The 26,237-nt window shown below is 27.9% G+C and overlaps 5 protein-coding genes across 7 annotated transcripts in view; 2 read left to right on the forward strand and 3 right to left on the reverse strand.

The window, feature by feature from the left end:
- The first annotated feature begins 806 nt into the window (after nt 1–806).
- Nucleotides 807–4,205, forward strand: LOC118444456 (larval cuticle protein A3A). 2 transcript variants are annotated; one of them, XM_085663640.1, is made up of 5 exons: nt 807–1,279; nt 2,421–2,473; nt 3,076–3,382; nt 3,618–3,912; nt 4,036–4,204. In XM_085663640.1, the coding sequence occupies exons 1-4, from the start codon at nt 1,268–1,270 to the stop codon at nt 3,900–3,902; spliced, it is 657 nt and encodes a 218-aa protein (XP_085519766.1). In that variant the 5' UTR covers nt 807–1,267; the 3' UTR covers nt 3,903–3,912; nt 4,036–4,204. The 2 variants fall into 2 exon arrangements, with proteins under 2 accessions (XP_085519766.1, XP_035728638.2); XM_035872745.2 differs by lacking the exon at nt 807–1,279 and having other exon boundaries at nt 2,379–2,473; nt 4,036–4,205.
- Nucleotides 4,206–4,891: 686 nt separating this feature from the next.
- Nucleotides 4,892–7,422, reverse strand: Eaf6 (chromatin modification-related protein EAF6/MEAF6). The gene is made up of 4 exons (XM_035872578.2): nt 7,201–7,422; nt 6,662–6,865; nt 6,429–6,465; nt 4,892–5,620 (listed from the first exon to the last, which is right to left on the reverse strand). Exons 1-4 carry the CDS (start codon nt 7,270–7,272, stop codon nt 5,286–5,288), a joined length of 648 nt encoding a protein of 215 aa, XP_035728471.1. The 5' UTR covers nt 7,273–7,422; the 3' UTR covers nt 4,892–5,285.
- A 653-nt stretch (nt 7,423–8,075) lies between these two features.
- LOC118444370 (uncharacterized) lies at nt 8,076–11,293 on the reverse strand. The gene is made up of 13 exons (XM_035872562.2): nt 11,112–11,293; nt 10,846–10,988; nt 10,639–10,766; nt 10,520–10,571; nt 10,286–10,427; nt 10,129–10,214; nt 9,806–9,966; nt 9,563–9,711; nt 9,254–9,493; nt 8,983–9,166; nt 8,646–8,892; nt 8,319–8,485; nt 8,076–8,213 (listed from the first exon to the last, which is right to left on the reverse strand). The coding sequence occupies exons 2-13, from the start codon at nt 10,986–10,988 to the stop codon at nt 8,137–8,139; spliced, it is 1,776 nt and encodes a 591-aa protein (XP_035728455.1). The 5' UTR covers nt 11,112–11,293; the 3' UTR covers nt 8,076–8,136.
- A 96-nt stretch (nt 11,294–11,389) lies between these two features.
- Nucleotides 11,390–14,936, forward strand: LOC118444368 (recQ-mediated genome instability protein 1). Of its 2 annotated transcripts, XM_035872559.2 has the most exons (8): nt 11,390–11,646; nt 11,824–11,967; nt 12,080–12,283; nt 12,390–12,547; nt 12,622–13,441; nt 13,533–13,841; nt 13,921–14,016; nt 14,110–14,935. In XM_035872559.2, exons 1-8 carry the CDS (start codon nt 11,533–11,535, stop codon nt 14,263–14,265), a joined length of 2,001 nt encoding a protein of 666 aa, XP_035728452.1. In that variant the 5' UTR covers nt 11,390–11,532; the 3' UTR covers nt 14,266–14,935. The 2 variants fall into 2 exon arrangements, with proteins under 2 accessions (XP_035728452.1, XP_085519737.1); XM_085663611.1 differs by lacking the exon at nt 11,390–11,646 and having other exon boundaries at nt 11,826–11,967; nt 12,159–12,283; nt 14,110–14,936.
- A 177-nt stretch (nt 14,937–15,113) lies between these two features.
- LOC118444369 (frizzled-4-like) overlaps nt 15,114–26,237 on the reverse strand; it is a 22,864-nt gene continuing 11,740 nt past the window's right edge. Inside the window, exons 6-7 of the mRNA XM_085663612.1 lie at nt 20,698–20,891; nt 15,114–16,801 (exon numbers count right to left, since the gene is read on the reverse strand). Coding sequence (XP_085519738.1) covers nt 15,951–16,801; nt 20,698–20,891 — 1,045 coding nt within the window. The 3' untranslated portion in view covers nt 15,114–15,950. The remainder of the gene's footprint in view (nt 16,802–20,697; nt 20,892–26,237) is intronic.

The raw sequence follows: 26,237 nt of genomic DNA on the forward strand, positions 1-26,237 counted from the left end.
AAAAAAGAAAAGAACGTACGAGAGAATAAAAATCGTCGGAACTATTAAAAAGCGAGCTCTTTCAAAATTTTCATTTTTAAGATCTCGCGACAGATCGAATTGTCAATCAAAGCAAAACGCGAATCGAATATTTTTTTAGATTCAGAATATTAAAACTAATATATATCTACATCATAATTAAATAAAACTAATATATAAAAGAAAGAAAGATCGTACTTTTAAACATGACTATTTTTTAAATTGAACACGGCTAATTTGAAAATTTTTTTTAAATCGTGATAGATCAAATTGCAACGTGCTACGACGACGACGATCGAACATTATCGATTCAGCATGATTATAAATATATTTATTATAATAAAAAAAAAAATCAATGATCTTTCAAACGTATACTTTTATCAATTTTAAAGATCGTATTTACTGTATGACGATTCGATTCAGTTTATAAAAAAAAAAAAAAAAAAAAAAAACTAATGTACTTTGAGAGAAAACGATCAAGATGAGATAGCAAAAGTTTCTGAGAATGGAAGAAGTGTAACGAAAAAGAAAGCAACCAAAGTAATATGACGTAAATTCGATCATTTCATATTGAAGAATGTTATTTCAGTCTTCATCGAAAAGAAAATTCAATTGACTTGTTTATCGTAAATGTTAGCGTTAGAAGAGAATTAGAAGAAGATTTTAAAGCGGTCATAATTTTTTTTTCTTCTTTTTTCTTTTTTTTTCTTTTTTTTTTTCTTTTTTTCTTTTTTTTTTTTTTTTCTTTTTAAGCAAACGTCCTGTTCCCATGCGCGGCGCAATGGATTCGTGCAATGGATCTTGGATTGCGTTCGAGTGTAAAATGGTCTTAGGACGAGGACGAGCCGTGGAAGAGTGGATAAGAAAAAATGCGAGTGAACGTTCGCGGTATATATAAAAGGAAGAATCGCGCCGTTGGATGCTGCAACCGTCTCTGCGCTCGCAAAGAGACATCGTTGAAAATAATCGTTGTTGAATTCGCCCCGGTGAAAATATATTTAAAAGAGTGAAAATATATTTAATCTTGAAATAAACGACGAATTTTCTTTCGCCGTTTATCTTTCGCGACCTTTTTCTTCCCTCCCTCCTCTTCTTCTTTTTCTCCATTTTTGTTTTTCTTTTCTTTCTTTCTTTTTCTTTCTTTCTTTTACTTGGAAAACTCGACAACGTGGAGATACATTCGTCGATATATTTGAAAAACAAAAACAAAAAAAAACAAAAAAAAAAAAAAAAGAATTCTTCGACGACGATGTTACTGAAGGTAATAAAATTTCGAAACGTAATCGACGATTCTTACGTCTTTCTTTCTTTTTCTTTTTTTAATTCTCCTTCTCTTCAAATCGACGCTAGTTCCCGTTTTAATCTTTCTTTTTTCTTTTTCTTTTTCTTTTTTTTCCTTTTCTTTTTACCGTCGTGCACAATTTCATCGTTTCGAAATCATCACCGTGCGAACGCTACTCTTCGTTCCTGTGGAAAATGTGTACGTGCTCGCGCGCTTGTTTGTGTGTGTGTGTGTATGTGTACATGTGTGTACATATGTGTGTATGTGTGTGTGTGTGTACGTGTAAAAATAAGTATTATGAAATTATACGCGAAAAACGGGTTTATAAAATTATTTAGAGAAAAAGGAAAAAAAAAAAGAAAAATAAACAGGTCAAAAAAGAAAAGAAAAAAAGAGTAATCTTAAAAATATTTCTCTTTCTCTCTCTCTCTCTCTCTCTCTCTCTCTCTCTCTCTCTCTCTCTTTCTTTTTATGTGTGTTTGTGTATATTTTCTTTTTTTATATTTGAAAAAAAGAAGAACTAAAGAAAGAAATAAAAATCAATATCGTTATATTAATTAAATTGCCATCATTATCTTAGAAAAATCATTTCGCTGTATCAAGGATTACAATATTGTTGGATTATCTTGGATTTCTAAATCGTGTCTTCCGTGTGTTCGTTCATGAGGTCATAGGAGAAAAGTTTCTTCTAAATAATGTTTCAACGTGGAACGAGTTAGGATAAATTGACGTGTGGGTTGGCAATTAATTTCAAACGAGCACACATACACATACACATACACACACATATACACATACAGGTGAACGTAATAGAACATTCGTATATGTCTAAACCAAACGGATATACATAGAGACAAGAGGCACTCCTTTATAAGGTACAAACTCATCGTTTCCACTTCTATTATGCAACGAGGATTTTACTAACACTATTACAAACGATATATATATCTGGTCCACGCATACGCAACTCTTAAAAGATCGCACGATTCCCATAAAGTCAACGAAGCACGGTTCTCTTTCTCTCTCTCTTTTTTTTTCTCTTTCTCTTTCTTTCTCTCTTTCTTTCTCTCATCCTTTGGAATGTCTTCCTACGATGATGAAATTAACTTTTTCCTTTCAGATACTCCTTTTATGTTGCCTGTTGGAGTTTAATCATGCAGCCGTTTATCCAGAGTAAGAAATAAAAATTATACTTAAAAGTATATTTAATTATTTACAAAGTTTACAAATAGAAGTGCATTTTTGTATGTAAAAGCGAAAGGAGAACAAATAATTCATGAACATTCGTTCGAATGTTCTTTTCTTTTTTTTTTTTTTTTCTTTTAGATATAACTATACGTTTTTATAAATTACGACGAAAAGAAAAAAAAATATATATATATATATATATATATATTGAATTATTCAGAAAGTATGAGGATGAAAAATAAGTCGGAAATTTTCAAGCGCAAGAAAAAGAAAATAAATAAATAAATAAAAAGAAAAGCAAATTTCTAAACACACTTGATCGAAATATACAATAAAATATTAACATGCATTTGGGATATTTTGAAAAATTCTTGCGATCTTTTTTTTTTTTTTTTTTTTTTTGATCTACAAAAATCATTCTTAAAATCAAAACAAATATTACCCTCGTGTCATGATACATATGGATATATAGAAATGGATAAAAAATTTCTGGATAATCTAATAAAGACGTACAAATATACATATATATGTCGTCAATTTCGAATAAAGGCAAGATTTTTTCTTTTTTTAAAAAAAAAAAAAAACAGATATAACCCGGAGAATTTCGAAAGTAGACGAAATTTTTATCCATGTTCACCGGTCGGTTCATTGCCACTTGATGCCAATCCGCCGCCCATCGCTTGTGCCTTTAAATCTGCAGGGAATGCAAAAAGAGGTTCAAATGTTCCTTCTCGTGCTCCACCACCAACATATGTCAAGGTATCATCACCGATATCTTACAAACCATTACCAAGGACATCTTCTTTGGTATACGTCGCACCGCCCATCGTAAAATCAGCATCCGCCGTTGTTGCTACCGATCGAAAATCCATTGATAAGGACGTCGATTATATGGTAAAATAATTTCATTACTTAACTCGATTAAAAATAATTAATAAATTAATAAATCAATTTAATTGTTTAATTAAATTTAAAAAGTATTTTGTTATATAACGGAATTGATTAATCTTTGTTTTTTTCTTTTTTCTTTGTCTCTTGCTTTTTAACAACTCACACAACCAACAGCAGTTTTTTTTTCTTTTCACTTTAATTTACTACACAATATTTTTATTTTTTTTTTTTTTTTTAGTCTTATCCAAAGTATTCGTTTAATTATGGCGTTATCGATGGATACACCGGTGATTCTAAATCTGCATGGGAGGAAAGAGACGGAGATACAGTGAAGGGAGAATACTCGGTGGTCGAGGCCGACGGAACTATTAGAACAGTTTCGTATACGGCTGATGATCACAATGGTTTTAATGCCGTTGTCACGAGAAGCGAGCCTCCAAAGAAAGAGAAATCTTCGGAGAACGTTAAAGCATTTATACCAGCATCTCTTATAAATGGAGATATTAAAAAATTGCGACATTGATCTTTTTATGGTAATATGATTATCTTTAATTTGCAAAAATCGATAATAACATTTATTGTACGTTTTGTAATAATTTACGTATAGTAATTATTTTTTCTTTCTTTTTTTTTTTGTTTTTTTTTTTTTTAAATAGGAACATAAAAGGATCGACGGAGTGTAACGATAGTTCCTTGAAATTAATAAGAAGAAAACGTATTAACGACTATGAGGCTTTTTCAAATTTGTACTTATTAAAGACGCCTAAGCATAATCCAGACTGTGCTTTAACGATTCTAAGGTACATAGTGTATATATACATATATATATATATATATATATATATATATATATATATATATATTTATGAGGTACTTAATCATGTATGTTAAAGTTAGTTTATATTCAATACTTTTATTATTATCTATAAACGATAACTCTGCATAGATAGAAAATCTATTATACAGAAGGATCGAGGACCTTAATTTAAAAAAAAAGAGAAAAAAAAAAAAGAAAATAATAATAATAATAATAATAAACGAATAAATAAAAAAAAAAATTAATAAATAAATAAAAAACAAAAAAGAGAGCAAGATGTAAGAAATATGAAGAATATTTAATACAAAAATAATAAAATAAAGTATTCACACATAATACTTGTTAACAGCTGGACGAATTGAGATGTATCGTTAATATACATATATGTAGATTTGTTTACTACATTCGGGCAGAGGTAATATGTGTTTACATTCAGATGATATTCATTATTATCTTTTTCTAAAATACTTGCACATAATATTCTCTCTCTCTCTCTCTCTCTCTCTCTCTCTCTCTCTCTCTCTCTCTCTCTCTCTCTCTCTCTCTCTCTCTCTCGCTCTCTCTCTCGGTTTTACTACTGCGTTGCGTTTCCGTTTAAAGGTGTCCATAATCGATATAAAAAACTTAAAAATATATAACAATGACGATGACTGCAATTACAGATAGAATGTCGAAGTGACGTAGTTCTCTCATGATTTTCTTTTTTGTCTTTTTTTTTTTTTTTTATTGGTTTTTTTGTTTCTTTTCCTTTTATTTTTATATCAAACGCAAATCGTACGCTAAAAAATTAGTTCCTTTCTCACACATCAAATATATAAATTTTCAAACAGTTTAATCGTAAACACGTTCATTTCGAACGATTCAAACAAAGTTTCATATTCTTTCATGGAAAACTATTATCTTTTACAAACAACAACTTGTGTTCCTTTCTAATGTCGATACTTTGATACACATTGATACTCGCGTTAATATCAAAATGTTGTTCCGGTTAGAGAGTTACTTTGCGTATGAACGATAATAATTCATTCACAAAGAATTATTTAATCCCCCTGTAAACACCGATAATCCATTTAATTCGTTTTAATAATTCTATCTGTTTCTCGATCTTTTATTACTATTTTTTTTAGCACTGTTCGTAGATTTGGTTTTATTCGAGTCTTTGCTGTTATTATGACAATCCTTGATGGGCGTAGGAACATGTTCTATGTTGCCATTGGACATAGGTCCGTTTGAGAAAGGGGTAGAACCAGAATCGGGGTTGTTAACAGTGCCATTATTTTGAGTATATCCAGGTTGCGCGGAAGTGTGATTCTTGCCACTTGTTTCCTTGTTATTACTAGATATTGTATTCGAATTGCTGAAGTTGCAATTATCCTCGCTGCCACTGTTTCCAATTTGAGACTCCGATTCACTGTATCGTTCAACTGGAATGATGGGGCTGATGTTAACGGTACACAATATGGTAATAGAAAATTGTAGAAGTGCAGAATGGAAGAAAAGCTTATTATACGTGCAATCATAGTTTTACAAGCGTAAATTATAGGAACACACCAATTAAAAAATGTATCTATAGAAAATCGATAAATATCTATTATATATTGATTTTTAACGATGGAAATAGATTTAAATGAATAGACGTAAACATTTAGGATCAAACTAGATAATTTCTATGTCATTAAAACAGGATATAAGAGAACTACCACTTTGATGATATTACTAAAATATTTTTTATGTACTTATGATGATTGTTTGTAATTGTATGTAATTGATGATTGTTTTAAGAGAATTCAATTGTAAAAAACTAATGGATCATGCATATATGTTTACAGTGTCTGTAACTTTAGATAAAAAATTATATTTGATAACAATGATTCCAGTCAAATACTTAGGTGCTAGATTCTATAACGTTAGTTTCAACTTTTATATAATAATATTCAAACAATTGATACATCTAATATCAACAAGCATATATATATATATATATATAATATATAATATATATATATATATATATATATATATATATATATATATAACATAATAAATAAAATTAAAAAAAAGAAAAACTTAAATAAATATAAATGACTACTTATGCAAAATAAGATAGTAAAAATAATAATAAATTCTATGGAAAAGAAAATAATAAAAAGAAATATAAGATTTCTTTAAAAGCTTTAAGATATTCATTTTGTAAATAAATAAATAATTATGTATATCCATTCAGGTCCTTACTTTTTTCTTGCGTGTTTTCCACAAGACCATTTACAGCCTGTAACAAGGAACAAAATAAGCCAATCTATCTTATCTTTTTTAATCTTTTATAAGTAAATAACATATAAATATCTATTCGTACTTTTTCTTAATCCTTAAATAATACGCATATATATTTATTAAGCTGCTCTATTCTTCTATTCATATACAAAATATATGCTTGTATATAAATATCATAGAGACAGATTACTCACTGCCATGGATGTAATAGAAGATTTAGAAAATAATCTTTCGGCTTCCTTGAATTTTCTATTACGTTTATCGGCTTTACTATTGGTATTTTTATTACTCGCTAAATACCTGTCCCATCCTCGTATTATATTGCCATATAATTGTGTGTCTTCCAAGTAACTTCCCTCAAATGCATATATCTGACGTTCTAAATTTGCTAAAGTATCCTACACGAATACAATAATATTGTGTATTCATTCAAATAACTAACGATGATAATATATCGAACATTATTATAGGAAATTCTAGTTAATCAGATAGATTATCAATAAAATTATAATATTAAGTAAATGAAATATACGAATACAGCTTTGGTTTAACAAGATAACCTCAAAAGTTGATAGATGATACATCAATTTACTAAAGAATTTTTTCCAAATAAACTTAAAAATATTGTTGTAAAAATATATATAATACTTCTCAAATGATCAAAATGATGAATAAAAAGATTGAGGAACGTTTTTCTTTTTTTTGTGATAAAGTACAATGGTATTTTACTTACAGCAATCTCAGCTTTACGCTTTACAAGTTCTGCTAATTCGGTTCTTAAGTCGACTGAAGATTTTGTCGACATTTTTTTCACTTCTAAATACTAAGATTAACTTTATCGACAAAATTTAATTAAGAGAATATAATTTTCTAAAATATTAAACTTTCTGTATTCGCAAATTATTACATCCACTCACATGCACGCGCAAACACAGAGTGAGAGTGATTTATTGTATTTCCGTCATTTGAAACAGTAACCTCCAATCAGAATCGTAGATCTTTAAACAGAATGGCGGGAATTCAAATGTTTACTTTTAAAACTCTTAAACAAAATTTCCGATACATAAATTCATTATATCAAAATAGAATTAAATTATTGGTAATATATTACTAATAATATATTTTATATTGCTCGATTAATTATTGAATATAATAAAATTCTCAAATAATTTTTTAGGAAAATGCGTTAAATAGTTATAATTTTTTTATTTTTAATTGTTTCAATTATTATATTCTATTCTCATAATAATCACCATATAATATATTATATAATATAATATATAATTTATATGATGTACAGTTTAAACGTAAATAAAAGTATAAAAGTAAGTTTATTAAAACATTTTCATGAATAATGTAATAAATTTCGTATTAAAATATATTGAAATATATTTTCTTATTTTTCTATCTTATTTCATAAAATACTTTAACACAATGGAACTTTATTACAACTACTACATCAATAAATGAAAATATTATTTCATTTTATATAATATGTAATTTAAAAATCAAGAAATATAAACATTTCTTTGTTATATTAGTTATGAACAATCTCATTACATAAAGAAATATTTTTATAAATATAAGTATTTCAAATAATAATCTGTTTCTTGTAGAATAAATGATATTTTAATATATTAATTGAGCAAAAGAATCATTATCACCCAAATTATGCATATTTTTGTATCCAGATGATATCATAAGGTGTAGCTTGTTTTAAAATAATTCTCTTCTCTTTGTATAATTCTAAAACCAATTATTAAGCTTAGAAATATCTTTTGAAAAAAGAATACATACCAATGATTATATATCAATTTTTATAAACTTAAAATATATTTTTAACATACTCACCCAAGAGAAATGTGAAACAACAAGAAGCATCTAATTTACTATAATGATCTGGTGAAATTATATCTGTAAATGTTGCAAATTGATTGTTCCGCCAAATTATCTCCAATAATGCATGTAATTCTTGTTTTGTTAATAAATAAGATGGAAGTCTGGATGAAGAGTCTGGACTAAAAAATACATAAACTATAATAATTACTGTATTTTGTATTTTATAACATTATTATTACAATTTTTTTATTTGAATTTTATGTAAATGCCTTAACATAAAAATAATTGAAGTTTATTAGTATAAAAAATATATTATTTATAACAATTTTAATATATTACCTAGCATCCGGTATAAATGATTCTCTTGCAATATTTGGTGATTGTATTTTTTCTAATTCATCATTAGTTGATGCCATTACATCATGAAATTTTATTACTTCTGGAAGCTCATCAATGCTAATGGCAACACTTTTCTCTGAACTTATATTTTTGCTTATTTCAGCAGTCCTTCCAATCGCCGATGACAAATCAGAGAGCAATTCTTCAGTTTTATTGCTTCTATCCATTAAACGCAAAAATTCACTTGCTAAAAATTTATGATATTATGATTGCAGCAAAATATTTGAAAAAAAGAAAAAAACAAATAGAATTTGGTTTTTGATATAATTAATAATACATTTTTCTAACTGTCCACCTTCCACTTGTATCTTTTTTTTAATAGATGGTACAACAGCGTGCGTATTGAAAAGTGTTACTAAAGGACTATTCCATTTATTTTTTCGAGTAGAAGTAAATCTTGCTGGTGCCATTTGGAAAAGAATTTCTGATGTTGATATATTTACATTAATAACACTTAACGGCTATAAAATAATAAAGGATGATTGATGATGGCTTTAATACTCTAAAGTGTAATTTAGATTCATAAAGTATAATATGATTTAACTTACAACAGTATGAGCATTGACATCACTGATCCATTTTCTTATTATTTTATGACTGAATTTTATATTTTTGTCTGCAAATATTTTCTTTCTTCTTGATTTTATTTTAATCTGTTGTGAATCTATATGCATTGATTCCAAATTCTGTAATGGTTCTACAAAATAATCTGCAGTAGGAACAGAAATTACTTCTGGTATTGTTACAATTTCTGCCGTATTTGGAACTGCTGTATCTTCGAATCTTAACTTAGATAATAATCCACAAATTATTCTTAATTCTTAATAATAATAATTTGTTAGTAATAAAATACATACGCGTCTTTTTTTGATTGGTGTTTCTATATGTATACCTTTGGCAGATTGTCTCTTTTGAGATGTTACAAAAGTATTCTTCGCTGGCATAAATTCTTGTACAGTTATATCTGACAATGTTGTCTTCGTATATGCTCCAAAATCTACTTCATCTAAAAAATAAATATATTGTATCAAGTTAGACAATTATAATTAACTGAAATTGTAATTGATTGATTTCTATCAAAGATATGATTTTTTTCTTACTTTCTATAGATACATTATCTATTGACATTCCTGTCTCAATTTTATGCATCGTGATGTCAGATACTTCTAAACTTGACAAAATATTTTTATTGACTGGAGAAGTATCATTTAATTCTCTATCCAAATTCGAATTTGTAATATGCATTCTTTCGAATATTTCTCTATGTAGCAAGTAAAAAAAAAAAAGTATAATATTTTTAATAAAAAAAATAATAATGTTTGATAATACTCTGACAAAGAAAAATGTATAATACACAAGTTGGATAAATTTAATATCTGTAGGAAAGTTAAGGATTATTGGAAAAGGAAACAAGGACACTAACAATGAAATATCTTCACCATTTGGAAGGAGAAAGTTCAATTGTTCATGAGTTAAAGCACCAAAATCCAAACATGCAGCATCACGCATCTATATAATTATATATATATACATATATATTATATAATTTTATATATATATATATAATTATATATATTTACCATTGCCTCCATTTTAGTATTTATATTCAATTCATCGCATAAAACGGGTAAAGTGTTATCTGATTGAATATCATTAAAATCTTGGATCATACAAGTTATATTACATGATTCTAAATTTTTGGAAATATTATCAACTTCATATCTGTAAAATACAAATTTTCTTATAAATCATATTTTTCATGAATCTTTGTTTATATTATTATGTTATTAAATATTAAAAAACTAAAATATTACATTTTGTTCTTTTTGTAATATAATACTTTCTTGTCTATTTGAAAAACTTGAGCTAAAACAGATAAGAATTAATTAATTATTAATAACAAAAGATAATTATTGATAACAAAATAACTTACTTTGTAAATTAGTTGTCTGATATAATAATATTTTTACTGCTCCATACATAAGTTGCGATGATAAATACAAACTGAATCGTCTATTTGTTTCATTACTTTCAATTTGAATTGTATTCATTATTTCTATGCTTAAATAAATTAATAAATATATAATAAGTATAGTTTATATCAGAGAAGAACATCAACAATATATTTAATTTTATTTACCATAATTCACATAAATTAATTCCATTCACGGTCGATGATCTACACATTTGCTTAAATATTTGATCATTGACTGTAGCAGCTAACCAACATCGTGCAAATTTTCCTTTTTGTCGCATAGAAAGAAGTTCGTGCGAATAAAACATCTAATTCAAATTAAAAGATTAGAATATTAAACATTAAAAAATTGATAAAATTAATATTAAAAGTTTAGATTGAATATATATATATATATACATATTTTCAATTTATATATTATACATACATACCTTTTTGAAATTAATAAAATACTTTGTTCGATCATCAATCAATATTTACTGTTGTATAAAAATTTTAAGAAACAAAAAAGACAAAATAACCACTTTTCATTGTTTTCTCGACATAAGCGACACATTTGTCTGACATGTTGGACGCCATTTTTAATTATGTATAGAGTTCAACAGAGTTTTATATTATTCAACTATTACAATTGTTATGATGTAATTATTGAATAATTCTAATTTATATTATTCGAACATTTGTTTATTAATAGATAAACTCAATTTGGAGGTTATTTATTTTTAATTATATTTTTGCATATACAAATGTAGACTTTAGTGTATATGCATATATTCAAATATAAATAACGTAATGTATTCGTAACTATATAATATAATGTTTTAACAAATTTTATTATCAAAATAATAAAAAATGAACGAAGATCTTATAAAACGAGTTAAAAATACATTAAAATCAGAAGCATATTCTATGAATGAAATTTGGTTAAGAGATTGTATAGAATATTTTACTTCAGAAAATGACGCTGTAAGTAATATGTTTAAAATTGTGTTTCTTCTTAATGTAAATGTGAATTTTAAAATTTGTTAATTTATTTATTTGTACAAATGAAATTATAATAATATTGAAAATTTATTAACATTATTATTATTATTATCATCCATACAAGTTTATATTTCATTTTATGGTTATGTTTCACTTTAGGTAATATATAATGAAATATTAAAATTTGTGAGAACACAATGGCAATTAAGTGATTTACGTGAGATTAATAATGATAATGGATGTTTACCGAGAAATCTTAAACAACAAATGTGTACAGTATTACATGGAACTTATATACTTCAGGTACTACTAATTAAAATTTTATATATATAATAACTTTTTATATATATATATATATATATATATATATATATATATATAATGTCATTTATTTTATTTTCTAATATTAATATAGATGAACACAATGTATGATATATCAACTTCAAAATTTAAACAACTGGAACAAATACGTAATGTTTCAAATGTTAATATAGAAGCAACAGAAGATATTAAACCTCAAATATGGGAGCCTAAACCAAAGAGGATGCTTCTATTAAATTTAACAGATGGTATACAAGATATTAGTGCTATAGAATACAAAACCATTTCATCCTTACATGTAATATACTTTTGTAAATGTGATTTTATTATATATACGTATTATATTTTAGTTTTAAATAATTATGTATTAATTTATAAAGATTAATATTATTATAATTCTATAGGATGCATTATTACCTGGATATAAAGTAATGATCATTGGACCTGTAAAATGCAGAAGAGGTATTATTTTATTAGAAGAAGGTAAATTCAGAGAAATTGGTGGAGAGGTAGAAAATTTATCCATCACCAATGCATTAGAAAATGTTTTAGCTAGAGCTTTGTAAGTTTTTCAAATAATTAACGAGAATGTATTATTTTCTATTCATAATTTTTTAATGCATTTGAATATTACAGAAATTGTTCAGAAAATCCAGATCCTTATAACGATAAAAGCCAGGAAGTACATAATCCGAAATCACCTGTTACAAATGATTTTTTTGAAGATGATTTTGAAGTGAATTTGGAAGAAGTTACATTAATCGAACAACAAAGTCAAGAGGTAGATAGGATACAGAATACAGATAACACATCACGTACTATAAATACACAAAATAACATGTTTAGTACAAGGAATATTAAACAAAATTTTGTTCATCCGAAAGATCCAGTTAATAAGAACGAGAAAAACAAAAAGAATGATATTGAAATTATTGATATGGATGATGAATTGTTAGAAATGATAGATGAAAATCAATTTATTGCATCTACCTCAAGTACATCTAATAATAATGGAAGTACAGATAGAGAAAAAAAGAATTTAGTCAAACCTTTTCGAGTATTACCTAAAGAAGATAATGATAATAATATTGAAGATGATATAATAATTGTGAAAGATAAAGACGATACATTGAAATGTTCAACTGGACAAAAAAATATTAAAGAACAAACTGACATGTATTTTCCAGAGGATGATTTTAATTTTGATGATATTGACATGTTAGAAGTGTTAGAAAAAAATGATTCTATATCAAAAAATAAAGAATCTGATATGAAAAGAAATTTTCAATCAACTAAATCATTCTTACAGAATATTCCAAATTCAAAACATTCCCCAACAAAAGACAAAAATTCTTTTGAAACGTCAAAACTTAAGAAAAATAATATTAATACAAGTGGAATATCATCCAGGGAACAAGTTGATTATAAAATAGAAATTGGAAATAAAAGATCCGCGGTATGACTTAATATTAATATTTTTCGGCAAATATTGGTATACAATTGGTATAGAGAAATATTTATAATAAAAAATAATATCTATTTTTTAGGCATTAATGTCACCACCGCCTGTTGGCTCATCAAAAATACGTTGTATCAAAGAAACAACAAATAAAGAGAAAGGCGTACAAAAGATTTCTGACTTTATGAAAACAAAAATTGTAAAAGAAGAAATACCAGCGAAAATTTGTGATTTCATTTGTGACATAATTGATGAGACGATAAAAGAAATAATGTTTAAAACTGTACGAGGGCATTTCATTACTTTTGGAAAATTATCTAGAAAAAATTCTTGCTGGCAATTAGAAGGAACAATCTCTGATAAAACAGCAGCTATAGACGTTGTTGTTGCTTCCGAGGTATATTAAATATATTTAATGACAAAGTTTATATTTACACTAATATATTTTTATATTTCCTTTTTCTTTTTTTTTTCAGATTATAGAAAGATTTCTTGGATTTAGCGTTAAGGAATTTTCCCAAAAAAGAAAGCTCGCAAAAACCAATGGTGATATAGAACATGAATTGAGAATGGTAATATTTTAATATATGTTAATAATAATATTTTATCAATTATAATTGCATATTGTTTATTATACATTTTTATATATTTTATTAATATTTTAGGCATGTCGTAATGCAGAACAAAAATTGAAACAATTGGATGCTTTATTAGAATTGGAATTAAAGCCAGATCATAAAGCAAAAGTAGTAAATATTAGATCATTGACTAATCAACAAAAGGAATTAATTGATAAAAGATTGAAGGCACTGAAGATATAGAAAAAAAAAAAAATTCTATTTCATATATTATTTAAACAAAAATTTTGCTTTATATAGTCATTATTATATCATAATTTTTATATTATTACTATTACGACAAAGCTCTTTATATTTTTTTCTTATTGTAGAAAACTCATTGTTAAAAGTTCACTCAACGAATGATAACGTTTTGATTACATTACAAATCGCAATTTTATTTTTTTTTTAAGTTTTAATTATTTATTTTTGTTAAATAAATAAATAAACTATTTAAAGAGAGAGAAGGGAGAGGGAGAGTAATATGTTTGTTATTGTGCTTTAAATATTGGCCCTTGATGTAAAAAAGCCAAGATGCTCCAATTTAAAACTCAAAAGAGAGTAAACTAAAGGGAAGAATTTGCAGCATTCATTTTCAAGTTTTTTTTTTCTTTTTTTTTTTCCTGTAATGGTTGTACACTTCCGTGAATACCACACCCTGATTATGTAAAAGCGACTGGCATTGTGCTGTGGTACAGAGCAATCATACCTTGCTCTTCAATGGCGTAGAATTTAAATCCGTGTTGTACAACCTCTACAAATAGTAAAATTATTTCCTTTTTCTTTTTCTTTTTTATTTTATCTTTTTATGAATCTAAAAAAAGAAAAAACTAAATTGAAAATTATATACTCTCGATTAATCAATTTTTTTTCTTCTTTTTAATACATTTTCATTGTTTATTATAAATGTACTTAATCATTTATTATGGTATTTTATACAAAAGCTTTTTTATTACTATAAAAAAAAAAAAAAAAAAAAAAAAAATGAAAAAAAAAATGCGTTAACGCTTAACGCAAATCAGGTTCAAACGATATCATTGAACTAAATTAAATCTAATTAAGCTCTAATTCACATTATTATTATAAGTAGTAGCGTGTATGGAACTAAAAAAGAAAAAACAAAAAAAAAAAAAAGAAAGAAACAAGTGGCACGTAATAGATAATGATTAACTTAATCATTGAACTTATTTAAATACATTATAATGTAAATAATGTATAACAAATTACAGTAGTAGGTTTAGATATATATGAGTAAAAAATATTTTTAAAAAATAACATTTTTCATATATACATATACACACATACATACAATTATATATTGATTATTTTCGTATGTTTTTGTATCCGACTTATATAAAAGAAAGAAATTGAAAATTGACTAAATTTACTTTTACGTATCTTTATATGAGGTTTTCTAAAAAAAAAAAAGAAAAAAAAAAGAAACTAAATTATATAAATTAAGGAAAATCCTAAATGCTTATTTATATACTTGATATGTAAAAATTAATAGTATTTCAAATAATCAAAATCTACTTAAACTATTCACAGCATCGTTTATGTACTCGAAGCATAAAATTTTTCTTTTTGCCAAATAAATAAAATACACGTCAGACTCGTAATATTACGATATGTATTATTCAGCCTCTCATGCATCATCATTATCATCTGCGATGCATCCTCGTTGTAAAAGTTAAATGACACGGAGAAAAAGAAAAAAAAATTCGCCCGATTATCTAAATCCTAAAGGAGCGAATCATTTTGTACATTTTTGTCAATGTACAGTCTTTTTATCATAAGGAAATAACTATTATGGCAAAGATTTAAAAAAAAAAAAAAAAACAATAGGTACATACAGTTTATCAATTTGATTGTTCATAAAATAAAAATTTTTATACTTGGGTTTCGCTACCACTATGATACTTTCTATGTTTCCTATGTTTCTTATGACTTCTATGACTACCGGACGATGAATTACCAACTATTTGATGTTGATGTAAAAGCGTATGCTGCGGTGGAGCCAAATGACCAAGATGATGAATTTGATGTGGCGTTGGACTTGTCGAACCTGGATTGAAACAATGTACTACAGGTACAGGTACTCCATGGGGATGACATTTGTGAGGTGGTTGTTTGCACGGTGGTAAACGTCTCCAAACGTTCATTAAATTAGGCCACCAAATCCAAGCGGCTGTAATTATGCCACTACCCAAAGTGGCTACTAATCGAAGAACGAAAAACTGTACAAGAGGTTTCGACGGTACTCTTGGTGAACTCGATGGTTCTGGTGCTCTGAGCCATCTTTCACGTCCCCACCATTCGTAAAATGTTGTACTGGTTAAACAAAACATTGTAACAGCATAAAAGGTCGCAAAGAGACCAACTCTGGTTAATAATATTTTATGTCTCCTATGTATTTCAACCGGTGACTTTGACGAATCTCTCTGTCTGATCAATGGATTTGGATGTTGTTGTTGTTGTTGTTGTGGTGGTTGTTGTTGTTGCAATTGTTGCTGTTGTTGCTGTTGTTGTTGTTGTTGTTGTTGTTGATGCTGTTGTTGTTGTTGTTGTTGTTGTTGAAGTGCACTCATAACTGAGCTTGGTGTTACCAATGGTCTTGGTAACAGAAGTGACGTTATACCGACAAGAAGGAACGTTGTACCCAAACATAGATATACGAATTGTGGTATTAGTACAAGAACAAGAAGTGATCGGGCATTTTGTTGTCCTACGAAGCAACTTCCTGAAACATAGATACGAATAAACAAATCATTTGTTGTTTATATTATCTATTAATGAAATACGTGTTATCATGATATTAGAATAATAATGATAAATAAGCTTAAGGATTTTGTTGGGTTAATCATTCTCTCCCTGCTCCCTAATGAAACCATTATTTGACAAACATAAATATGAATGGACATATGATTTAATAATAAATAGAAGTAAAAATAAATGAACAATTTATTATTTGTACTAAACTTTAATTTCTTTTTTTTTTTTATCTACGAACGAAATACCTAACAATGAAATTAGAATAAATAAGCGTAAACTGTTCTACTATTTGACACATAGGAACCTTTTTTCTCTCATTCTTTTTTATTTATTTATTTATTTATTTACTTTTTTTTTTATTTGTTTTTTTAATATCAAATTTTTATGCAATGTTTTAGTATTCATTTAAATGGCAATGGATAATATTTCGTCGTTATTATCATATTATATTCGTAAATGAGTATAAATGATAAAAAAAAAAAAAAGAAAAAAAAAACACAAAAATAATAATAATGAAAGAAAAAAGAAAAAAAGAAAAAATTATTCTCCCCATCTAATTATAATTCGTTCGCGATATTTTCTCGAGTATATCGAACGTGAGAGCAGCGTGTCTGTTGGACGCGACTAGGACAAGTAATGCCAGCGTAGATCTTTATCTTGTTCACGATGCTCCTCCTCATTATCGCGAGACGGCTGTCCGAGAAAGAAAGATAGAGAGAGAAAGAGAGAGAGAGAGAAAGAAAGATTCACGATTCACGATTATTCATCCTTCTCTCAACCGGTTGAGATCGAAAGTAAGTTTCTCACCTCTAGAGACGAGAACTCACTTAATATATCAGTAAACGCGTTTTATCTCTTGGCACTTCGTTATTACATTTATCTTCAACAATGATAGATACTTACATAAATACATACGTAGTGTGTGTGTGTGTGTGTATGTGCGTGCGTATTTGTTTGTATATATATATATATATATATATATATATATATATATATATATATATGTATGTCATGTTGTATGTACATTATGTACATACAAGTGATATTGTAAGAGATGTAACGGACACAAAATAACGGTACTGAATCTCATATCTGACACTTATTCTTTTGGCAAGTTCCGGTTAGTAGTGTAGGATCCTCCTCTTCTGTATATCACCCTTCTATCTCTCTCTCTCTCTCTTTCTCTCTTTTTCTCTCTATCCCTTTTCCTCTCTCGATCTTTCCATCTTCGTCTTTTTTTAGCGTATGGAATGCGAAGGATTTAGAGTCCCTTGTTAAAATAAAAATTCCTTTGGCATTCTGCGTCCCTGACCAGTGTTAAATATTTCTTAGACTTGAAAAATGATGATGATGATAATGATGATGATGAGGATGATGATGATGATGATGATGATGATGATGATGATAATGACGATGACAACGAATAAACTTGTGAATGCAAAAGGATGTATACACCTTACGTACGAATTTATCATCTGCTGTTTTCTTTTTCTACAGCCCCCTTTTTTCTCTCCTTTCTATTTATTTTTTCTTTTATTTTTTCATCATTCCATCAGAGTTCACAATTATGACGGATAATGATGTTGATGTTGATGTTGATGATAATGATAATGATGAATGATTGAATGAACGAATTTGTAAATGCAAAATAATGTACATATCTTACGTACGATTTTTATCATTTGCCATATTCCTTCCTCCACTATCCCTGCCCTTTTTTTTATTTATTTACTTATTTATTATTTTTTTCTCTTTCTAATCATTCTATTAGAATCCAGGATTATGACGGGCTGTACCTATTCTTTTCAAATGTTTCATTATTATTAATCCTAAGAGAATTTTCGATTGGAAAATATAAGGAATCGTATGGATTGAAAGATTCGTCAGATATATCTTTTCTCGAGGATAAGCCAAACCAAGCCAAGCCAAGCTAAATCAAACCAAGCTAAATCAAACCAAGCCAAGCCAAGCCAAGCCAAGCCAAGCCAAGCCAAGCCAAGCCAAGCCAAGCCAAGGCAAGGCAAGGCACAAGGCTCGTTCGTCGATAGACAGGCTCGATAAATTGGCCTTTAAACGTCGCTCGCTATCTTCGAAGAACAATCTCGTTTGCGAGGCACGAGCGGTGGTCAACGAGATCGTACTTCAAGAAGAGCTAAGAGAACATGCGTATGTATTCCTTCCTTCTCTCTATCTTTCTTTCTTTCTTTCTTTCTATCTTTCTCTTTCTCTGTTATACACATAGATACACACAAACACTCTAACAACTCATTCTTATATGTATTTACATATATAAACGTTTCGTACATAAGTATTCTACTCTCACGTTTTTATCAGACTCGATCCATCTAAATTGCTTTTTTACTATAGCGAAGTTTTTCATCTTCTTGTAATTGGATTGAATTTAAAAAATAATTACTATTGAGTTTTACTCGACATTATGATAATAATAATAAGATAATTAATTATTAATATTATTATTATTATTATTATTATTATTATTATTATTATTATTATTATTATTTTTACTCGACATTATGATTATAATAATAAGATAATTAATTATTAATACTATTATCATTATCATCATTATTATTACTATTATTATTGTTATTATTATTTAAGTTGTGTCGTTAAATAAAAGAATAAGTATGTATGTATATATGTATGTATGTATTTATGTATGTATTAAATAGATATTGTATAGCGAAACTAAACACCATCGTCTTTACTAGTAGGTAAGAGATAAAAATGGAGTCGAAGTAGCTTTTGATCTTAGTGGAGGACAGTGAAAAGTTGCAGAGCGGGTCCAAAGGTATTTGCATTGAATGTCGCCTCTCCTACCGGGGAGAGAGAAAGAGGAGCCCTCGCTAACCGCAACCGATTTCACGTTGGCTTGCTTCGAAGTCTCTCCTCTCGTTGTGCATGAACACAACAATTTTATATAGATTTCGAATATTCAACTGTAAGTATATATATATATATATACATATTTTTTTTTTCATTGTTTTTGTTTCATCGATCTTGTTAAGAAATACAAAACAAAAAATTGGAAGTTTTTCCTTCATCCCTTTCTTCCTTTCTTTCTCTTATTTTTCTTTTTTTTACATTTAATTTAATTTACAAGTTTTTTTTTCTTTTCTTCCTTCTATTTTTCTTCATCGCGCAAAATATCATTGAACGCCAATTCTTTAACGTTACGTATGAGATTTCGAGATTTCGAGCTTATCAAAGTAATTATTTAATAGTCAAAATATTATCCGATCTGATGTTTTTTTTTTTTTTTTTTCATTTTGTCGATTATAAAATATCGAATTATGACCTAACGATCTTTGTTATCGACGTAATAATGAAAAAAAAGAAAGAAAAAGAAATGAAAAGAAGAAACAGGAAAGAATTGATACTCGTTTTGTCCCTTATGTTTCTCCATGGTATAAGAAACATTAAATATATTTGCAAATGTTTCCGAGTTCTTATTGAATCTTAAATCATATGTCGGGTTTGGTTGGATAACGACACGTTCATGTGGATTCATAAGATTCATAGAGAGAACGAGAAAGTTATAAGAAACGTGGGCGGATGTGTACTACTTCATCGTAGTTCAAAGTACGACTGGAATAACCAGTCACGCTTGGATTCCGATTCTTAAATCGGAACTTACGAAAGCAAATGTATCATATATATATATATATATATATATATATATATATATATATATTTATATATATTATATATATATACGATATATTTACATATTAATAAAATTATTATACGAAAAAGTATCATATCGAAATATATATATTTTTTTATATATATTTATATATATATATATATATATATATATTTATATATTTTTTTTTAACTTACCCGTTAGTTCATCAGCATCGACATCCCTAGTGACCAAAACGGCGATCGTATGAGCTGCTGGAAGTCCCCATGCTGCAACCGCTCCCACGGTTGAGAACCCCTGCTGTAGACCGAAACTATCCTCCTTGCAATTACCTGCCGTTCGCGACCATTTTCTCGCGACTATGCACCACCATGCACAAACGATGACCCACCTTCGTAAAAGAATATAAATTATTATTTTATATCCGAAGTTAATGTCGGTCGTTAAATATAAATCGATTTGTAAATTTTGAGTGCTCATAGATTATAGATCTTCATTTTGATCTTCATCTTCTTCTTCTTTTTTTCCTTTTTTTTTTTGTTTTTTTTTTGTTAAACTTTCATTATTTCTTTTGATTTAAATATTATGTAATTACTAACATTAATAATTATTAATAAGTATAAATAAGTAGTGTTATATATGAATATAAATATTGTATTATCTCTATTTCTTATAGAGTATAATAATATATTACTATAATAATAATATATATGTATATATACTATGTATTATTGTCTACTAGTATAGTGTACATTATAATAATATAATATATTAATTAATATACACATATATATATATATTATTTATAAATAATGTATTACCATACATCAAGCTAATTTTAAAGATAATTGTAATATGATTAATTTTAATATGATAAAAAAATGTATGAGAACCGTTGATTTAGATTTAAGATGAACAATAATACGGATTCATGGGTTTAACCCATGTAAGATTGAACAAGTTTGTCTTGGAGGTGCGTGTCTTTATACATTTGTCGATCGTGTAGAAGCAGGTGGGACTCTCTCGTTCAATCCAGAACCATTTTCGTTGCACGCTTCTTCACCCTTTTCTTTTAGGTTTCTCTCCTTTCCCTTCCCTACCAATCTCTTTTCTTTTCTTCTCTTCCCTTCCTTTCTCTCTTTTTCTCTTTTTCTCCCTCTCTCTCTCTTTCTCTCTCTTGACACATCGACGGTAGAAAACCAATTGCGGTTACGAGATAACCCTAACGGCAAGCATCGTTTGCCTTTCCTCTCTTCACCCCTCTTCATCTCTCTTTTCTTTTCTTTTCTTTTTTCAACCAGTTTCGTTTGAGACGGGCCTTTCAAAGAGTCGTACCAAGAACGTCGACTAATTAATCACGCGAGATGCTTTGACGAGATCGAAAATCAGTGAACGGGTCAAACGAGGCGCAAATACTTTTGCTAGTCTTCTTCCCCATTCCCCCTTCCCCGTTCTCACCCACGTCTACCCCTCTACACAACCTCCTCCTTCACCTCCTCCTTCAACCTCGCCCTCTGTGTTCACCTTCTTCAAGACCATAATAATCTCCCTTTTGCTCGTTTATTCTTGCCTCTTACAACGACCTTCTTCTTCACACTCTTGGTAAGATTATTTAAGATTTCTCTCTTTTTCTCTCCACCTCGTTTCAACGAGATCGTCGAACGGCTCTCTCTCTCTTTCTCTCTCTCTCTCTCTCTCTCTTTTTTTTTCTTTCTTGATCGACCGACCGACCGACCAACCGATCGATCGATCGATCAAACATTTTTAAATTTATCTTTCGTGAATCGACTTTCGATGATCGATCGATTTACTGTAATATACAAAAGTTTGTCGATCGGAAACTTTGATTATAGAAATATATTTAAGATGAGAAATAATCTCTCTCTCTCTCTCTCTCTCTCTCTATATATATATATATATATATATATATATATATATATATATATATGTATGTTCTTTTTTTTTATATGGTAAATATAAAAAATTGGAAATCAGATTTTTTCGATATAAAATTTTGTGTTATTATTATTATTATTATTATTATTATTATTATTATTAATGTATATGTAGATCTAATTTATAAATACAATCGTCCCACTTACAAGTAATACAACATATATAAATAATTAACTAAAGACATATTTATAAAACTTATCTATTAATCTACGATGAAAGGTAAATTCTCGTCTAAAGTAAAAAAAACTAATCATGATTCTAATATAACATTATTTACTTTCACAGATATTAGATTAATGGATTAGGTATCTTGGATAAATTTTTTTATTAATTAATTTTTGAATTTATTAATTATATAAAACAAAAAGAGAAAAAAAAATTTGAATGTTTTGTTAATGAATATTTCCTATTGAAAGCAAATAGAGATAGAGATAGAGATAGAAATAGATAGATAGATAGATAGATAGATAGAGAATGAAAGAGAGAGAGAGAGAGAGAAAGAGAGATATATTATTAAAGGATCTACGAGAAAAGAGAAGGATCAGGTTCGATTTATCTTTGAAAGCCGTAAGGATACCTCGGGTGGAAGGAGACTAATTAAATGTGATTGATCGCTGTTCGACGGTCCCGGGATGTAATTACGTACGCACATACATACACAACTACGTTCAGAAATTCGTGCCGGAGAGCAGGTAGAAACGTCGCTCGTAAATCATCCACGAACATCTCGCAGATGTCCGTCGGATAAGAGGAAAAGTATTTTTTTCCTCTTCCCCTCCCCTCCGCCCCTTCCCACCATTCTCTCCCTCACTCTCTTTCTCTGTCGTTTTTTCGTTTACAAAAAAAGAAAAAAAGAAAAAAAAGATAAATAAAAGTGAACAATCGAAGCGTTCTCGTTGACGTCAAGATTACTGCCCGTAGGAAAGAAACGTCGTTTCTTACGACAAAAAAAAAGACAGAAAAGAGAGAAAAAAAAATTGAATAACTAGATTATACACGTTACTCGGCTTGGATAAGTTAAAAAAAAAAAAAAAAAAAAAGAAAAAAAAAGAAAAGGAAAAGAAAAGAAAAAAAAATTTAATTTTATCATCTTCGAAAACATTCCAAGTATTTATCCAACTATATTACTCTTATAAATATTAGTATGTATGTATTTCTTTTATTTTTTTTTTTAAATATAAAATGAGTACATTCTTTTTTTTTTTTCTTTTTTATATTTTCCATAGACGCACCTATAAAAATACGAAATACACTTTCAAATGTTTTCCTTCCATTCTTTCTTTCTTTCTTTATAAGATCCTCGAAAGTACGATTAATTTAAAAGTACAATTAAATTAAATTTATATCCTTACAGATTTACATATTCATGTAAATATAAAATTAATTACAACTTGGATATCTCAATCAACGTGTGAGCAATTAATACATAAAATTTATTGCTACGTATTTATCATTAAACGAAAAAAAAAAAAAAAAAAAAAAGGAAAAGAGAAAGGAAAAAAAAGCTACAGAAAATTACAAAATGTGTAATATATCATGAAATAGCGGCAATACATTTATGACGAGAGGGAATGAAAAGAAGAAGAAAAAGAAAAAGAAAAAGAAGAAGAAGAAGAAGAAGAAAAGAAAACAAAAAACAAAAAAGAAAAAGCGAAAAAAAAGAGGAAGGAAAAAAAGCAAAATCAGAGTAACCATATTACTGGAGGAAGTTTGAAGGTCAAGTAGGCGTGTATCCGGAGAATGAGTGAGTGAGTGAAAGAATGAGAAAAAAAAAAAGAGAGAGAGAGAGAGAGAGAGAGTTCCGCGATCTCGCGTATAGCCCGCGGCTTATAACCGTGTCCGAGCTCCACTGTATATCGTCTTGTATATCATCCAGAGTCTGTAAAACAAACATACGGTAATTTGCCGATAATTATTGCTCGACCACACCCCCTTTTCTACCCGTCTCTCTCTCTCTCTCTCTCTCTCTCTTTCTTTCTCTTCATCGCAATTCCTCTTCTCTACGTAATTTCCTTTCCCTGGTGGAATAATTGAGGAGAGGGCCGGTTTTATCGATCGGGTTATTGGTCGAGTTATTGCTTGAGATCGACGGCTATCTTTGAACCGAACAACACAAGAACGTATCTCCAATGAACACAGCCAAGGGAAAGGCTCGAATATCGGTACGCCTACCAACGTCCTATGGAATCTTTTCGAACGCTCTCTGGATAATGATTAATTATACGTTAGCCTTTATTCTTGATCGATCCGAAGTTACAATGCAGAGATTCATCAGGATTCTTTCTTTCTTTCTGTCTTTTTATTTACTTCTCTCTCTCTCTCTTTTTCTCTCTCTCTCTCTCTCTCTCTCTTTCTCGTTGACTTTTCCTAAATGAAAAATTTTACGAACTTATCTTCCTATCAAACATTTACAATTTTTTATAATAATATCTAATTAACCAGGATGATCATTGTATTGGTTACAATGGCCTAAAATACGTAGTATTAATCATATACGATGTTATTATTATTATTATTGTCCTTTTTTGATTGTGAATCATCAATGGAGAAATCCATTTGAATTCTCGTTGAATTTTTTCTTTTTTTTTTTTTTTTAGATTAAAAAAATGTCTACACAAGCATGTCTGTCTCTCTGTCAGATCTATTATTTTATATAATAATAGTTAACCATGATGATCGATCATCGTCATAGTAAACGTCTTATTAACTATACTCGAAGTTGTGCTTGATTCTTTGAATTGATTCAGAGATTCAATGTACATAATAAATCTAAATTTTCTTTGAGATTATTCAATTGTTTGACATAATAGATAATAGTCATTGCATAATGATCATTATTAATAATATAAATCGTGATATAGAAAATATCTTTGTTAATGATTTCTAAAGTTTGTTTATTATTTTCAATAATAAAATGTTAATCCTTTTTTTTTTTATTTTTTTTTTTTTCCATAAAATTTCGTCATTCGATTTCTAATATTTCCAGTTTCAAAGATTAATTTCAATGTCAAAACTGATTCGATCGTATGTATGTATATATTAATGACGAGATTTAACAAAATATTGTCAATGTTTGTTCAAAATTGAAAACGCATTAATACTGCGAGAACTTTCATAATTTATCGTGTACCTACATCATGTGAGAACATTCAGGAAACCGAGAGTCAACCTACTGGTTTCTCTCTCTCTCTCTCTCTCTCTTTCTCTCTCTCTCTCTCTCTCTCTTTCGAGTGTTTGCTCGTCCTTATTTATAGAAACGAAACGAACGGTAGCCACGTGCATACGATGTTTTTCAGAATCCTCAGTTTGCGGTCTATGGCACGATTTAAATTTTCTTTGAAATTTATTATTACATATATATATATATATATATATATATATATATATATATATGTATAAATAAATTAATTTTTATTTACAAAAAATAAATACTACATATGTACATTTTTATTTTATTTTTATTCTTTGTAAATATATATAAATATTATATTATATTATATATTACGTATATTCCTGTATATATATATATATATATATATCTCGAGAAAAATATATCTGCCCATATAATTTGATTAATAATAAAAGGAAAAAGGAAAAAGAAAACAAAAAAAAGAAACGAATTTATCCGATATATATCGGTCAAAAAAAAAAAGAAAAGAAATAAAAAAGGATAAATTTACTATTTGTTCGACACGAGGGCGAATAAAAAGGTTCAAGTTTTTTCGAATATTTGAAAAGTACCCGGGTCGCTTAAGTGCGCGCCGAAGATGCTTAGCGAGCT

Source organism: Vespa mandarinia, chromosome 23 (genome assembly GCF_050613455.1).
Source record: "Vespa mandarinia isolate Hongniang chromosome 23, ASM5061345v1, whole genome shotgun sequence".
Lineage (NCBI taxonomy): Eukaryota > Metazoa > Arthropoda > Insecta > Hymenoptera > Vespidae > Vespa > Vespa mandarinia.